This window comes from Hippocampus guttulatus, chromosome 7, assembly GCF_054856545.1.
Source record: "Hippocampus guttulatus isolate MCC_2025c chromosome 7, RoL_Hgut_1.0, whole genome shotgun sequence".
In the NCBI taxonomy this organism is placed as follows: Eukaryota; Metazoa; Chordata; class Actinopteri; order Syngnathiformes; family Syngnathidae; genus Hippocampus; species Hippocampus guttulatus.
This window is the reverse complement of record NC_141267.1, coordinates 6,868,674-6,886,760: the sequence shown is the minus strand read 5'-3', so window position 1 is coordinate 6,886,760 and position 18,087 is coordinate 6,868,674. Positions and strand designations below refer to the sequence as shown.

General features: G+C 42.2%; 1 protein-coding gene across 1 annotated transcript; it reads right to left on the bottom strand.

Moving 5' to 3' along the window:
• Positions 1-13,420: 13,420 nt before the first annotated feature.
• ptgs2b (prostaglandin-endoperoxide synthase 2b) lies at positions 13,421-17,572 on the bottom strand. Its single transcript, XM_086115366.1, has 10 exons — positions 17,398-17,572; positions 17,186-17,302; positions 16,960-17,103; positions 16,745-16,888; positions 16,233-16,414; positions 16,053-16,136; positions 15,723-15,969; positions 15,158-15,444; positions 14,914-15,061; positions 13,421-14,307 (listed from the first exon to the last, which is right to left on the bottom strand). Exons 1-10 carry the CDS (start codon positions 17,561-17,563, stop codon positions 13,895-13,897), a joined length of 1,932 nt encoding a protein of 643 aa, XP_085971492.1. The 5' UTR covers positions 17,564-17,572; the 3' UTR covers positions 13,421-13,894.
• Between the last annotated feature and the right edge of the window lie 515 nt (positions 17,573-18,087).

Genomic DNA, 18,087 nt, shown 5'->3' with positions numbered 1-18,087 from the left:
AATATTCAGCGAACAGGTGACATACAGTATGTGTTTTGTAATGTCATTGAATCCATGCAGTCCACTGGGAGGAGCTGCAGGAGCACGAACACAAACTCTAGTAGAAGATTGCACTTAGCTTGATCAGCATGTCTCCAGGGGAGGCATAAAGTCAAGTCAAGTCAAGTCAACAGTATTTATAGAGCACTTTCAAACAGCCATCGCTGCATACAAAGTGCTGTACATGGAGCAATTTAACATGCACAATAAACAGTAAGACAAATCGGTAATAAAGGCGGTAGAAAGCACCAAACCGTAAAACCAAGAACAAATCTAACTCATGCTGAGTCTAATGCCAAAGAATACAAGTGAGTTTTGAGGAGGGTTTTGAAGATGGGCAGCGATGGCATGTCGGAGGTCTCATAAATTGGATTATCAGTTTGCGGCACTGAAGTGTTTTTTTTATCTCCATGTAGCTCCTTAACAATGCTTATGCATGCCTGTAAGAAATAATAAGAATAAGAAAACCTTTATTCGTCTCAAAATGGAGAAATTCCCAATTTACAGCAGCCAAGGAAGAAAGTAGAAGAACAAAAAGTATAGGAGCTGCTGTAAAGGCACTGTATACATTTTTATAATAGGAGTGAGATTATTATTCATTCATCATTCATCTTCCGAACCGCTTTATCCTCACTAGGGTCGCGGGGGGTGCTGGAGCCTATCCCAGCCGCCTTCGGGCAGTAGGCGGGGACACCCTGAATCGGTTGCCAGCCAATCGCAGGGCACACAGAGACGAACAACCATCCACGCTCACACTCACACCTAGGGACAATTTACAGTGTTCAATCAGCCTGCCACGCATGTTTTTGGAATGTGGGAGGAAACCGGAGCACCCGGAGAAAACCCACGCAGGCCCGGGGAGAACATGCAAACTCCACACAGGGAGGCCGGAGCTGGAATAGAACCCGGTACCTCTGCATTGTGAAGCCGATGTGCTAACCACTGGACTACCGGGCCGCCTGAGATTATTATTATTATTGTTATTACTACTACTACAATACAATACAATACAATAAATGCTGATTTATTTAGCGCTTTCACAACAGCGGCAGCTGTAACAAAGCACTTGACAAAACAGTTCATATAAAGTAAAATAATAACCACAACACAACATAAAACACGGACAGTGGTGCAGTCCTAACCGCTTTTCCGTCACACGCTTTGTTGTTTGAAGCAGTTTGAGATGAAAGAGGAGAGAATCAAAGTGTCCTTTAACCAGTGGATCAGAGACGTCATGCTCAAAATGTGCACACGTCGGCTACAAGCTAAGTTTCAAAGTCAACAAGAAGCTGTAGCATCCATTGACGAAAAAAGAGATTGGTTCACTTCTCCTGTCCCATGGACCACTACGACTACTACTACTAATATTAAAAGAGGTCACTTTTGGATTTCAGACCCATTTCTATTTTGCCCTGCCATTCCGAATTAATAAAATAAAATAAAAGAAACACCTGCTCTGCATTAAAAAAAAAGGCATCATTCAAATAATATTTTCTCGGGCTCTGTAGAATAAAAAATCTCATGAGTTGATATGATCCCGTTTTTTTTTTGTTGTTGTAATTTTACATTTTTAAAAAAGGAAGGAAGAAAGACTTTTTTCTCCGCAAATCTGATTTTTGGACAGTTGTGAGGCATAGCAGTGTAGGGGTTGAAGAATTTTTGTATTTACTTGGTATAAAATAATGAAGATAACAGATCACTTTATTAACTGATGAAAGGGTAAACATGGACATGTATGCATCCTTTTTCAGGTTTTTGGTGAAAACGTTTTTTCATACACTATAGATGCAGGTAATATATATCCACTAAGAAATAAAGAAAACAAGTAATAAAATCAGCTACTATGGCAAAACTTATAGGATATACTGTAGCAGAAAAACTGGACCATATGGTGCAAAATGTGTTGTACTGCAAATACCGAGCAATCTGGTTTGACAGTTCACTGGTTGACAGACAGACTGTTCAAAATGACATCAACACTCTTCTGTTGAAAGATAAAAGCAGATTAGGTTCTGGCTACCAAAATAACACCTCATCTACACATTTTTCCAAATTGCGCCTTATTAAAATGACTGCCCAATCCTAAATTACAGAGATGTATTGTATCGATCATCTTGAAAAAAAAATCTCGTCCACAAGCTAGATATCGCTGACCATGCTACCATTTGCTTTGTCCCTTTCTCTCCATTTCACACTCAACATTGTGAACTGCACTCTGTGGTTAATCTACAAAAACTCATGGGCAAGACCGCACCATATTTTCACTCAATGCTCACCTTAAATACCACCACCCCCATTCTCTGTTCCAGCTATTAAATGACTTACCGGTACCCAAAAAATATGTTCTACTATTGGTATGGCCAAAAGTTAACTCACCTCATTCATCCTAATGTCATCATTTTAAAAATTAAGGATGTTGTACAGGCGGGTCGGTGGTTAGCGCGTCAATCTCACAGCATAGAGCAGGGGTGGGCAATTATTTTCCCGCGGGGGCCAAATGAGAAGCAGAAAATATTGTGGAGGGCCGGGCCAAAAGTTAGAAATAGAAATAGAAAATAAAGAAGCTAGCACAATGTCTTTGTATGCCAGTAATAATGTAACATTCTCCTCCACCATCACACTCAGCACCGGTTCTCCTCAAGGATGTGTACTGAGCCCCCTGTTGTTCACGCTCTACACATTTGACTGCTCTCCGACTCTTATTAGCGGTCCAGTTTGCGGAAAGTGTTTAACATGATAACAATCAAACCATTCTAGGAAATGTTCATTTACACAAGCAATTCACTCTGAGCATGGAAATTGCCAGAATCGGACTGAGTAAGAATTGCTTCCTTGTTTTTCAAAGTCTCGTAGATTTGAGTCTTTCCGACTCCAGGCGTCTCCTGAATGTTTCGCACTTTGTTACCCGCTTCGTTTAATCAGATACATATCACTTTCCCTTCCATGGTCATTACTCTCTCCCTCTTTCTTCATCTTCCCCTCCCTCCCTGTGCTCTGCAACTTGAAATAACTGGTGTTGAAATACCTGTCATTACAAGTCCAAACGAAATGAATGCAATCAAACCTTAATTGTGCACCAATCTTCGGCGGGCCGGATTAAAAAGACCAAAGGGCCGGATCCGGTCCGCGGGCCGTAGTTTGCCATAGAGGTTCAATTCCAGCTCCGGCCTTCCTGTTTGGAGTTTGCATGTTCTCCCTGTGCCAGCGTGGGTTTTCTTCGGGTACTCCAGTTTCCTCGCACATTCCAAAAAACATGCATGGCAGGCTGATTGAACACTCTTGTCCCTAGATGTGAGTGTGAGCGCGAATGGCTGTTCGTCACAATGTACCCTGTGATTGGCTGGCAACCGGTTCAGGGTGTCCCCCGCCTACTGCCCGAAGACAGTTGGAGTAGGCTCCAGCATGCCCCGTGACTCTTGTGAGGATAAAGCGGTTCAGAAGATGGATGGATGGATGGATATTGCACATAACTCTTTTTATGCAAACAAGTATTGATGGCGCGACACTGAGGGATAAAATGAGAAGTGAGCGCATCAGGAGAGAGCTGTAGTTGAATGATATCAATGAGAAGGTAAATCAGGGGTGGCTCTGAATCTGCAGTTAGGAGTACACAGATCAAGAGGAAGCCCAAAAAAGATGTGGAAAGATAATGTACATCAGGATTTGTATCCATTCCAAATGGGAAGGCATATGATGCTGAAAACAAGACTTCCCGAAGGACAAAGACGAAGACTTAGTACGAAAAGGCGCAAGTCAATGGAATGTCAATATTATGCTAATCATTCAGCATTAACCGAATAATACAATTAACTTTGTCCAAGCCTATCAAAAACTACAGTAAATTTGAGTGCTTGGCCCCAGGCTAATGTGAAAACCCATGTTTGTGTTCATCATGCTCAGTATTTAAAGTAGGAAATAGTATCAACTCGAAACCAATCGTCCTCTCCGACGTGAACTTCCTGCTAAGGGTTCACCGCATTCTTCACTTCCCCTGTAGTCAGTCTGTTTGAGCCTGGCTTTGGACATGTGCGTGGTTCCCTGTAGTCACCATTGAATCTCATGACTCACCGAGCACCATTGAGGATTTCTTACAATCATTTGTTTTTATTATTTAGGAGATGCCTGACATCACAGAATGAAAATTTTGTGAATGGCAGCCTTCATGCTCTTCAATCAATTACATAAAAATACCAAATCCACCAGTTAATTTTACGACATCGATATCTTTCCAGTGAGCTGCTTTTCTTTCCTGTGAACTCTGTTCAAGGAGGAAGTAGACATATAGGTAAACAATTGTTGGACCATGTAAACGTGAGGGATCCTTTCTGACAATAATTTACAGACTCTATTTCTTCTTTCAGTGATTTGAAGCAATAACACGTTTCTTCCTACGATTTGGGAAAATTGTACCCATTTATTATTTGTAAAATTACAATCTCATCAAGTTCCATTGAAACATTCATACACGTTATGACCAAGCAAACAGTAACATTGCAGTGAAATTTGTGAAAAATTGTTAGTAACCGCGGCAAAAATGTTTTCAGTATGTTACTATTACTATGACAAAAAAAAAATCCATTGCTTATAAAAGTCTCCACTTTAGTAAACTGTTTATGTTTCTTGTTTGGATAAAGTTTGCGATAAACAGAAGTGGCCAGCTGGTTTTGACCAATTTATTTAAGACTTGCTGGCAGTGTGACAGAATGAATTTGTATGAGCAATGTTATTATGTTTATCTGAAGTGCTAACAATGTGAAGTGCTGTCTTTCACATCGTAATATTGACATCAACACATACCCTATTTGCATCAAACAACAGAAGGACCGTTTTGCTTCACTTTAATATATTTTTTTAACCTATCCCCCTGACATGTTGTGACAACACAGCACAGAATGTCATGGAAACATTTGGCCAGGTAAGGCTTGGCAAAGGTTGCGGGTGATGAATACGTGACCGTCAAGATCTGCAGTTGCATAGTAAAACACTAATCTCGTTGTTATTGCCCACACAACATGTACGAAATACGTCTTGTTAGTACAGTGAACCTGTTTTTATAATGCAATCACTAGAATTCGGGTTGCATTTATTTTAAATTACCCTTAAGCATTACACCAATTTTACTCATCCTAAAAAAATGCAACCATATGGAGAACATACAATATAATCCAATATAACAAATGAAATAGTCATATACAGGATAGTATTATATTTGAATTTATGGACAAGCGTCTGTGAATGTTCTTTTCAAAAGGATTCATCATTACCTAATGAATTGCTTTTAATTGTTCTCCTTGCATCACACTGGAATTTCTGATGTGATTCAGCTGAATTAATCTTGTGCTACACCACTATACTGCCCTTGACCTTTCATCCATTTCCAATATCTATGAATCAATGTGTCGTAATGCAATGACAGTTATTTTCAGAGAACAATGAAGTATCATTCGTTTTAGTGACTAGAATTCATTCCCGCGGGTTATTCTACTAGTTTTCTTCTGACTCAAGTTCTCACCTGAAACCAGGTCGCCATTCTTACCTCACTTCTCATCCATCCATCCATCCATTCAGGTAGCTGGCCAGATTTTTTTCCCCACAAAAGAATAGATCAAGAACACCATCTCTGGCCCATCGATGTACACGCATGCGCACAAGGGCGCACAAATATGTGCATAAAACACGGGCACGCAATAAAGTTCTTCTACAACCTGCCTTCAAAAGAAAACTGCGAATGATCACTTAACTTAAATTCAAATGGTGCTGCTCAAGGTCGACACATCTGTCACACATGGATAAATCTGTTGACATCAAAGTTACTGGAGGCACACATTGAAATGTCACATTAAGCATGGCCTAGCTATAGACACTCAATAGCGCCTCGGCATCCTGAACGATCCCTGTTGAATCAGAGCTCAGAAAGCAAAAAGTTCAATGGGGAACATGTGTTACATTTTCCAAAAGGGAAATGTAAAGACTACCTGCAATAGTAGAAGCACAAATGCCTGAAAAATTATTCACCATCTTTACTTGGGCTTTTCCTCATATTTCTTCACAACACCTTTTTTTTTTAGCTGCAGTTGTGCTCTATAAATACACTTGAGTTGAGTTGAGTCATGTTGGTATCAGTTCCAAAAGAAATTTTCATTCATTCAAGCATAATTGGAGGTACACTGTTGTGTTTTTGCTGTGAGTAAAACAGCATTTTTCGAAAGTGATGTATACAAGTGGAATGCAGATAAGTAATAGTGGGAGAGGTAAGCAAACAGACATGACAGATATTCAAGGTGTGTCAAGGTGAGAGTACCAAGTCACCGGATGTTACTAATACTGGAAACTGGGGAGACACCAAATCAAATAGCTGACATTCTCAAGTCAGTTTCAAGAAAATGGAACACAAAGAACAATGTCTTTCACTATTACGAGTCAAACTTAAAAAGACATTTTTATTTATATAGCGCCAAGGCACTTCACATATATCTATATCTATATCTATATTTATATTGCACTTCATTGAACGGTGTACATTTATTTTGTGAATGCAAACACTTTGTTTTTCTTCTTTCTTCTTTCTACCCACAATCTTGCTGCTGTAGACTGTAAATTTCCCCAGTGTGGGCCAAATAAAGGATATCTTAATACAGAGCTGGTCGAGAACCACACTCCTCACATAAACCCAACTGAAATCGTTCTGAGCTGCGAAGCGAAAAAAGCCTTATCTCTATAGTGGCCAGAGGAACACTTGGACAAGACACAAGTAGCGATTGGTTTCTACGAGGGGCCTGGCTGTTCTCGTCAGCCAGGCCCCTCGTAGAAACCAATCGCTACTTGTGTCTTGTCCAAGTGTTCCTCGTTGTCTCATCACTTTGCTTGTATTACGTTCCCTGTTTTTTTTTCAGATCTTGTCATGAGAACGTGACAACAAACTGGAGGTGTAATGCAACAAATGTGAGTCAGCTCATCCCCGTCGGTGACCTTTCTCCTGATGTAAATTTTCTTGTGGATAAATATTGTATATAGTCTTCCTCCGATTCCTGGTTGTATGCCCTAGTACTTTGGTTTATGCTAAGTATTAATATCTTGAACATTCAGAAGATGGATCGTCTCCGCCTTCCACAATTATACTGGATATTTGAAATTTCATGTTTACATTAGAGTTACTGCTTTCCCACAAACATTACTTCGAAAATCACATGAGACACATCAATGAATCATTTTAATTGGAATCATCTCATAGTCAGTGAGGTCACATATTCACCCAGAAAACCTTGAAGAAATGATTTGTATGAGTGCGTCAAAACTGAAATGACACCACTGTGATTTACAGAAACAATTACATCATAGACATAGACAATGGCATATTTCCCCAAGCAGAATGAATGCCGCCAATGACCTCACATAGAAACCTGAAAAACATCCGCGCGTACACACGCACACACACACACACACACACACACACACACACACACACACACACACACACACAGTAGGAAATATAGGCACATGGTATCGTATTACATCAGGGGTGTCAAACTCATTTTTGTCGTGGGCCACATTTTAGTTACCATTTCCCTTGGAGGGCTGTTCTGACTGAAACCAAAGAAGAAAAGTCAATAATAACGGTTTATTCAACTATTGTTTAAGTTGATGAGGGGTTTGTTTATAAGAAAATGTTTATGATATGTCTCTTATTTGTTACATATTAGAATTGTAAAATTTGGGAGGGATTTTAGCAAGCATCATGAAAGTTGACATGTTTGATTTGCTTTTGCGGGCCACATAAAATGATATGGCGGGCCAGATCTGGCCCCCGGACCTAGAGTTTGACACCTGTGTATAACAGTTACAAATACAAATTAAAATTTGACAAAGAATACTTATAAGAAAAGTAAAGTAGATCATAGAACAGTGTTACTCTAACCTTTTCAGAAAAAGGGTAATTAAACTTTATAAAAACCAAAAAGTTACACCTCTCTATTATTCACTAGTGGTCTATATGAACATTAATGATTTGGCCCCGTCAGTTGAACAGTTTGGACATTTGACCTATATTCTCCAAAAGGTCAAAAAGTAGAACAAGAGGCCTTAACCCGATCAGTGAGGTTTTTTTTTTTTTAAGATAGTCCTCATCAAATGATCGCATGTAAGTTACCATAAAGTTTAAAAATGATCCATTAACTTCCGGTTTCTTGCCAACCCACATAGTAAGGCTGGTGTAGAACTATGGCAGTGACATAGTTCAACGTTAAAGTGTTTTATTGAGTCATTCAGGAGTGTTTGTAATGAACCAAAAATAGTGTTCCAGGATGCGGCGTAATGGTGGTTAAGGGGTAAATTGGTCATCTTGAATCCCCTCATTCCAGTCAAAGTACGGTAACCAGTTACAAATGACAAATCACCACCTCATTTGTCATTTGTGTGAATTTCCCCACTGTGGGACCATAATTGTACAGGTATATCATATTATATTCTTTGTTTGCCAAGATCCAGGGAGATAGGGATAAACTTAAAATGACTTCCGTTTATTTGATAATATGACATGGCTTGATCAACAAACAGTCGAGCCAATTTAGGTATCGTGCAATGTGGATAGGTCAATGCCAGAGCTTGTCGTGTGCACGGCATCTGGCATGAGCTCACAACTGAATCGAGCCTGCACCTGCAAGGCAACACATAACTCCCTTTTTGGCTTATTCCCTCCATGCCTAGTCTGGGTTTGGCGTTACAGAGGAAGAAAACACACACTTAGGTTTCCTGATCACTTCCCACACTGAACTCCAAGCCCCTGCTTATCCTCACTACACCAACACAAATTGAGATATGTTTCTTTGACCCACTCTCCTGAACTAGAACCCAATCATGCCACACATTACTGTGTAATGGAATAATAACACTCCTTGGGCAAGTGACAGTCTAGAAAACGAACAATGTGCACACACAATTAGGCCATTTTCATGCCGTGATGGAGCAAGTATTTGGGAAAGGGAATCCAACGCCAGGTCCTTTGGAGGACAAACACCAGCAGGTGGAGGAGCCAAGGCAGCTCAAATGACAACTGATTCACATGACTTAATGTAATTTTCCACGGCTTCTGTGAACAGTCTTGCTTTGTCGCCAAACTAATAACCCACAGTGACCGGGAAAAAGTCAAAGCGTTGTCTCTGTTGATGGGAAAATGTGGACGGTATTATTTGGGAATGACTGTCTGTGGCCTGACTCAAAACTCTGTGCCGACAGTCACGTCAACATTGTTTCTACTTTGTTTGGTTGAGATTGCGACCCAAGAAAAATAATTGTGTTATGTTGATAGCCTCGATTGCTGACAAATGATTTTCTCTCATTAGATTTGGATGGATTGCCATTTCCTCACATCAGATTTTCAGTAAAAAAGATTCATCAGCTTTCCTGGTGAAACATTTGTCTTAACGTGGACATTGTGGACAATGTTCATAAAAACCTTAAAACAAAAACAGCATGTAGTTTCTTCGAATATCGTAGTAGTAAGTGCTCATAAAAAATTCCCAAAAGATGGTACATTGTGTGAAACACAAAAACAAACAAATTCAATGATTTGAAAATCCTTTTCAACTTGTATTACATTGAATACACCACAAAGACAATATATTTAATGTTCAAAGTGATAAAATCTACTGCTTTGTTGCACACACAGAATTCTCGCATTTTTATTTTAATGTCTGCAACACGTTCCAAAAAAGCTTGGACAGGAGCATCCTTATGACTGTGGTACAGCAGCTTTCCTTTTAACAACACTCAATAAGTCTTTAGGAACTGAAAGCAGTAACTGTTGAAGGTTTCAATGTGGAATTCTTTCTCACTCTTGCTTGATGTACAACTTGAGTTGCTCAATATGCCAGGATTTCCACACATTTTCAATGGGAGACAAGCCAGGACTGCTGGTAGGCCAGTCTCATACTCGCATACGTTTACTACAAGGCCACACTGTTGTAATATCTGCAGAATGTGGCTTGGTCTTGCTGCATTTGATCAGGGACATCCCTGAAAAAGACATTGCTTGGTTGGCAGTATACTGGATGCTCCTCCAAAACCTTTCAGCATTAAGTGTGCCTTCACACCACACATGCGCAAGTTACCCATGCCATGGGCACTAACACACACCCATTCTCTCAACACATTTGTATAATTGTTGATCACTATTCCACACCACTGGACACTTTAAAGTGTTCAAGGACTCTGTATCATTTGCACATTCATTGTATCATCCATCCATCCATCCATTTTCCGAACCGCTTGATCCTCACTAGGGTCGCGGGGGGTGCTGGAGCCTATCCCAGCCGTCTTCGGGCAGTAGGCGGGGGACACCCTGAATCAGTTGCCAGCCAATCGCAGGGCACACAGAGACGAACAACCATCCACGCCCACACTCACACCGAGGGACAATTTAGAGCGTCCAATCAACCTGCCATGCATGTTTTTGGAATGTGGGAGGAAACCCACGCAGGCCCGGGGAGAACATGCAAACTCCACACAGGGAGGCCGGAGCTGGAATCGAACCCGGTACCTCTGCACTGTGAAGCCGACGTGCTAACCACTGGACTACCGGGCCGCCCCCATTGTATCATAATTTCTGTAATATCCATCCATCCATCCATCCATCATCTACCGCTTATCCGGGGCCGGGTCGCGGGGGCAACAGCTTTAGCAGGGAAGCCCAGACTTCCTTCTCCCTAGCTACTTCTTCCAGCTCTCCCCGGGGGATCCCGAGGCGTTCCCAGGCCAGCTGGGTGACATAGTCTCTCCAGCGTGTCCTGGGTCTTCCTCTGGGTCTCCTCCCGGTGGGACATGCCCGGAACACCTCACCAGGGAGGCGTTCAGGAGGCATCCGAATCAGATGCCCAAGCCACCTCATCTGGCTCCTCTCGATGTGGAGGAGAAGCGGCTCGACTCTGAGCCCCTCTTGGATGACCGAGCTTCTCACCTTATCTCTAAGGGAGAGCCCAGACACCCTGCGGAGAAAACTCATTTCGGCCGCTTGTATCCGGGATCTCGTTCTTTCGGTCACGACTCATAGCTCGTGACCATAGATGAGGGTTGGAACGTAGATCGACCGGTAAATTGAGAGCTTCGCCCTTTGGCTCAGCTCCTTCTTCACCCCGACAGACCGATACAACGTCCGCGTCACTGCAGACGCTGCACCGATCCGCCTGTCAATCTCCCGCTCCCTCCTGCCCCCACTCATGAACAAGACCCCAAGATACTTAAACTCCTCCACTTGGGGCAAGATCTCCTCCCCGACCCGGAGGGGGCACTCCATCCTTTTCCGACTGAGGACCATGGTTTCAGATTTGGAGGTGCTGATTTTCATCCCAACCGCTTCACACTCGGCTGCGAAACGCTCCAGTGAGAGTTGGAGAGCCCTGCTTAAAGGAGCCAACAGTACCACATCATCTGCAAAAAGCAGGGATGCAATACTGAGGCCCCCAAAACGGACCCCCTCAACGCTTCGGCTGCGCCTAGAAATTCTGTCCATAAAGGTTATGAACAGAATCGGCGACAAAGGGTAGCCTTGGCGGAGTCCTACCCTCACTGGTAACGATTCCGACTTACTGCCGGCAATGCGAACCAAACTCTGACATCGTGGTATAGTGACCGAACAGCCCGTATAAGGGGGTTCGGTACCCCATACCCACGAAGCACCCCCCACAGAACTCCCCGAGGGACACGGTCAAACGCCTTCTCCAAGTCCACTAAACACATGTAGACTGGTTGGGCGAATTCCCACATACCCTTGAGGACCCTGCTAAGGGTGTAGAGCTGGTCCACTGTTCCACGGCCGGGACGAAAACCACACTGCTCCTCCTCAAACTGAGGCTCGACTTCCTGACGGACCCTCCTCTCCAGCACCCCTGAATAGACCTTACCAGGGAGGCTGAGGAGTGTGATCCCTCTGTAGTTGGAACACACCCTCCGGTCCCCCTTTTTAAAAAGAGGGACTACCACCCCGGTCTGCCAATCCAGAGGCACTCTCCCCGTTGACCACGCGATGTTGCAGAGGGGTGTCAACCAGGACAGCCCCGCAACATCCATTTCTGTAATATATACTCGTCAATTTAAATTGAGTGACAAATCTCTGAGTCATCTGCACAAGTGTCATTGTAACATATTTACTGCCCTACTGGGCCCTTCATTTTTGCTGTCTGCATCATTTGCACAGCTGTCATTGTTCACTACTGCAGCACTAACGATACCCTTACATTACGTAAAGATTCTCTGTACCTATGTGTTACATCCTAAATGTTAATTTTGTTGGAGTTGTTTGTTACAGGAATACTACAGTATGTGGCTTACACATACCTGTCAACCTTTCGGAGCGCCAACCTGTATAAACTACCAAAAAAATCCTTATAAAGAGCAAAAAATCCTTATAACATACCAAAGCATTTTATATGTCAAAATAACGGCAGAAAAAAACCCACAAAATTTTCAATGATATTTATTGTAGATCTCCATAATACAACGTCTGGCCGAAGTATGCAATGAATACTCTGCTGTTTTCAACTAGGAACCACGTGATTTACTGGAAAGTTACCGGAAATGAAAGCATTCGAGTAGACGAGCACCATTCTGGGCAAAAGCAAACGGAACTACCTGTTAGGGGGGGGAAAAAAAAAACGGAAATTTTGAGAATCCGTATGATTTGTGCGATACGGCTATATACGTAAGATTCACCACAAAATCCGTATGAACTATGGCTAAACCGTATGAGTTGACAGGTATGCTTACACCACAAATCCTTTGTGTTTCTACATAGTTGACCAATAAAGATGATTTTGAATTCCATTTTAACCCTGATGATTGCACAGTCTAAAAATACTTTTCAAGAAAGGAACAAAATCGAATTCCCTCTTCTTCCTAAAAATAACATGTCAGCATGGCTTAGGCTTACGATTGTAGAGAGCCATGAGCGGGCAATACAGAGATGACATACAGGAAATGCCTGGTTCCCCATTTGTCAAAAAACAAACATCAGTCCTATCACCCCAAAGCAATAATCGAGCACAGTGGCAAAATATTTTGGTTGGTTTTACAGCCACGGGACCATGGCACCTTGCTGACTAACCTCTACACTGCAGTTTTCCTGAAACTGCCTCATGAATAGCACAATGATCCCAAGCACTTGAACAAATCCACAATGTTTGAGAGAAATGAATCAAAGAACACACCTCAACCCAGTTCAAATGGCGTTGCGGTGCCTTTCAAAAGAGTGATGTGCATTGTGAACTGAAGCAACACGCGCAAGAGGAGTGGAACAATACTCCTCAAAAGAGATCTATGACATCATCAGGAAGGGAATATACCAATCTAATTATTATCAATATCAAATGAAAATCAAAATAACAAACATGGGTGTATCAGAAATATAATTTAATGACCAGAAAATACTTTACACTTATCACAATCATGTGAGTCACTGTGAATGTTACCATTAAAGTGCCACTAGTTTACTGTCTATCGTAGTGGTCCAGATCTTATAAAGTAACATGTATTATGTGACAGTAAAACAGAAAAACAATACATGATCACAAGTGGAAGACAAGCAGCTCTCCGTCTTAAAACACAGCAAAAAAAACTAACAAACAAACAAAAAAACGTACACTACGATGGAATTGTAAACTAGCTTTCAAGTATCAGGTTGCAGTCCTTGAGGTCTTTCATTTTACAATAATTTATACACGCTCCTTTAATAAATAAACGTAGACGTACAACAACATAGAAAATGCCATTAAAAAGTCTGCTTACATAAAATGTCTTCTATTATAAATAGTATAAATAATGTTAAAAAAATAAATAAATAAATAGTTCCATGTCATACAAAAACCCTTTAGAGCTCACTAGTCCTTTTTTTCAAAATGACTGTCGGGTTCATGTCACCACTGCGTGAGGGGGATGTGCTGGAGTTGATGACGATGGAGCCTGCATCATCGATGTCAGGCACGTGAAATGATGCCACTGGACAAGGCCCCTGCACATTATTGCACACAAGCTTCTGCAGAGATGCTGTATTGACAATGTCAAATCCTACACTGCCTCCAAAGGTGCTGGGCTTCCAGTATTCTGGAGAGCAGATGGGGTTTCCCATCAAGCCTTTGAGTGAGAAAGGGGCTCCCATCTCCACCATGGTCTCCCCAAAGATGGCATTGGGTCTGGGTTTTTCCACAAGTAGGCCTGGGTAGAGCTCTACGGCATCGACATCTCCATACATCTCTTCAAGCACTGCTGCCATTTCTTTTTCACCTGAAGCCGGAGGAAGGAGCAAATATGTGCTTTCAATTTTCATCAGTCTGGTTTACATAAGATTATCTGCCGTATTTTTAAACTGGATATATTTACAGAAACGGGGGAGGGGGCTACATCTTGATAGCATAGCATGGTCTGCTTCATAGTTTTCTCAGGTTACCTTCCTGCCACATTCCTAAAACATGCCTGTTAGGTTAAATGGGGAAACGAAACTGGCCAATGGTGTGAATCTGAGAGTGAATGGCTATTTGTCGACGTGTGCCTTGCCATTGTCCACATATGCTTGATTTACTCCTATACCATTTTAGTTTTCCTTCTGTTCTAAACTTTTCACTCTGAAGCAAGAACACGGGACTTTTTCTTTACATTTTGTTCACTTGGATGAAAATCTCTTTCCACACTCTCAAATGAACAGATGAACATCTAGGCTAGAAACTGATGAAAATACTGTACATTTTTAAGCTTTCCAAGATGAGGCAAGCCTGTAGTATTTTCTTCGAACTATGCAGCAAGAACGTTTTTTAAACTTCCTGTTGCTTGGGCAGTTGGACTCATGGCTACTACAAACTGTACCAAAAGTACTCATGCAAAGGATAACCTCACCTGTCAAATCTTCAAAAGACTTGTACGGAGCCATCGAGAATCTTTTCCTGTAGGCGTTCAAAGGCTGGTAACGCATTTGTCTGCTGGCCTCTATGGACTTAATAGCCACATACATAATCGGTCCTGGGACATTCCGACCACCAGCAACCTAAAAAAATAGTAAAAGAAAAGCACTTATGCATAAAATATCATCACTGTCAATCTTGATGTAATTGTTGCGAAAAAAAAAGGTGCATAATCGTACCCGCCCAGCTATCTGTTTGCTGAAGGACTCCACCAGGCTGGCAATACCGTGCTCAGTCACTACAGAGGTGTTGAAGACAAACTCTTTATAGTTGTAGTTTTTCTCCTCGATGTGGAAGGAGTCGGGCATCAGTGGGTGCCAGTGGTATAAGGTGTTGAACTCAGATGCAATGCGGTTCTGGTACTGGAAACGCTGGCTGAAGAGCAGCTCGGGATCAAATTTGAGCTTGAAGTTATAGCCACTCAGGTGCTGGACGTAGTCCTCAATCACAATCTTGATGGTTTCCCCTGTTGGGCAAATACAGTAATCGACTCAGTATTTGAAGTAAACTAGCAAATTGAGGCAACAATGGAACTCTTAACAGTGAACATTTCCCCTTTGTGAAGTAATTCCGGTTTCATCACAGGAAGGTTAAAAGCTCCAGTGTGCAATCGAATGTATAGCTTCCACTTTTCAAAACTTCCTAGAGGTGAGTAAAACCAACAATTGAATGCGTTGTCTCTATCATCCCCCTGACTGGTGTACCATTGAAACGACATTACAACAGTTTATCTCGTCAACTCACCAATCAGAATGAGTCGCGAAGTCTGAAAGAGTCTTTCGTCATCCCAATAAGGATGGACTTGCTTCAAGACATTGCACACTCGATTGTGTTCCCGGAGCCAAATGGTGGCATACATCATGAGACCAGGGACCAGGCCAAAAGCCTCATGGCCCACAGCAAAGCGATGAGAGTGAGGGACGTGAGGGGGGTAGTGCATATCAACGCCTACATCTTTTACTGTCGGAGGGTACATCTCCCCATCCAGCATCTGCAATTACATGTAGGTCAATGTGAGACATTTGTGTGATCTGAAAGAAATGATAGAGTGCCGCGCTCTCTCTCCACATGTACCTGATATCTAAGTTTGCCGTCTTTGAAGAGCCTCAGTTTGTGTTGCTTCTCCAGGCTGTCTCCATAAATGTGACTTAGGTCCACCTGAAAATAAAGTCGATATTAAAATACAATCACGATATGAATATATAGTGAAATGTAAATAAATTCAGCCCTGAGACAACTGAAAACTCTTCTTACCCCATGCCCTTTTGCCATTGTGAAGGCAGGACCTCTCTTCATGTCCGTTTTAAAGAACTGGTGTGTAAAGTGCTGTGCAAAAAATGCAAACATAAGGCTGGTGCCCTGTGGGTCAGGGATGAATTTCTTCCTCGTCAATAGCTTCTCTGCAAGCAGCTTCACATCAGGAAGCTCCTTTTTACCTGAATGAACAATTGAGACCAAGTCAGTCAACACTAGATTATACTCATCACTTGATGGTGTTGAAGTGTTTTTAGCAGTGTGCTTCAAATGGCTATTGAATTAAATGAGACCACCACACTTGAGGCCGACCTACAACTTAAGCTTGTCGAAAGAACCTCACTTGGCCATTTTTTGGTGTGTGTGTATCCACCCCCACCAAAAGCCTGCCAAGCCAGACGAATTCCCATTTTACAAGATTACTTCCTCTGATGCAATGGGACTCAGCCACCCCTTACTGACTATTCAGGAATCTAAGAAAACAGGTTTGGAGGCAGAGAAAGAACACTCACCTACTACTCCCATAGGTGTTGGGCAATCCTGTTGCACTGGAGGGAGGGCTCTCGTGTAGTAGGAAAGGTTGGAATATGCTTCCCAGTTTTTGTAATGATAATCCGCATTGTAGGTTGGGGGGCTGTCAATCATGTGGGAACGAGCTAGAAAAAAAAAGGCTATTAGTGTTATTCTATTATGTCTTCTGACCTTGTGCTCTTCTCAATAGACTTACATGTCAGCACATATTTCATGATGGCATTTCTGAGAAACGAGATGTTGTTAATGATGTTCCAGAAGCCCTTGAAGTGGGTGAGAAGATAGTGGACTGTGTTGGGTGTGGGCTTCAAGAGCACTTTTATCCGGGTGAGAAATTCAGCTGGAGAAATTCAATTGAAACGTTACTCACTCGGAAAATAAAATACTGTTCTTTGATAACTCCAAGTAGATTATGTACTCACGTGTTGTGCAGTTTGGGCCGTAATAGCCAGTACGTGTGCAGTCACATTCATAAGCGTCAGATCCGAGGCCTGTGCAAACTCCTCTGTTCTGGCATGGCTCTGAGCAGCAAAGGTTACCTGACAAACAACACGAGGAAAAGTCATTCATAAAATCCACAGCAACACACTAAATGCATTGGGCACGCTTTCAACCGTTTAGACGTGTGACTTACCTCCCTCACAAACAAGACAACCAAGAAACAAGAGGAGAAGCGTTAAAGTGGACTTGTTCATACTCCAAAGACTATGCGTGAACTTTTTTTTTCGCTTCTCTGCTGCACTGCTCCCCAGCTCCACGCTGCTCTTCCTATCTGAGAGTTGAACGTTTGAACGTCCCATCCTGCCCACGGGAGCACCTTTATATCTTGCGGGTGACGTCATTTGAGGTCTCACGCAGCTCTCAAACACAAACACAGACGTCGAAGTCATACTTTTCCCTTACACGCTCTATTGATCTGGTTTGACGTTGAGTCATCTAACGGATACTGAGGACCCCCCCCCCCCCCCCATCCCTCCCCAATGAATTGTTGACAAGAATAACTAGGATACACGTTTTTCTTGTTTTACTAAATAACGTAAGCTATTTTCTTGACATTTTTTTTGTATGACTACCATTAAATGCAGGCTCTCGCGATTTAATTTTGTTAAAGTTTGTGGACAACTATGATCGAACTTTCGCAGGAGAAAACATCTTTATTGGATATGTTTGACACGTCCATGTCGTGGAAAAGTTAAAAAAAAAATAACACAATTGTGGAGTGATAACCGTCAAGGGGTCACCTGGTTCGGTATTTGAAGTACGATACTGAATTGATTGATTTTGGCAGCAGAGTGAATCGCGCCCCCAAGTGGATGCAGCAAGT

Bases quoted from the DNA above. Each gene is read 5' to 3' on its own strand.
- ptgs2b (XM_086115366.1), bottom strand. From the start codon at position 17,563: ATGGGACGTTCAAACGTTCAACTCTCAGATAGGAAGAGCAGCGTGGAG. The intron at 17,104-17,185 runs GTGAGTACATAA...GAATTTCTCCAG, and splicing joins CGGCCCAAACTGCACAACAC to CTGAATTTCTCACCCGGATA. The intron at 15,062-15,157 runs GTACGATTATGC...CTATTTTTTTAG, and splicing joins GCAAACAGATAGCTGGGCGG to GTTGCTGGTGGTCGGAATGT.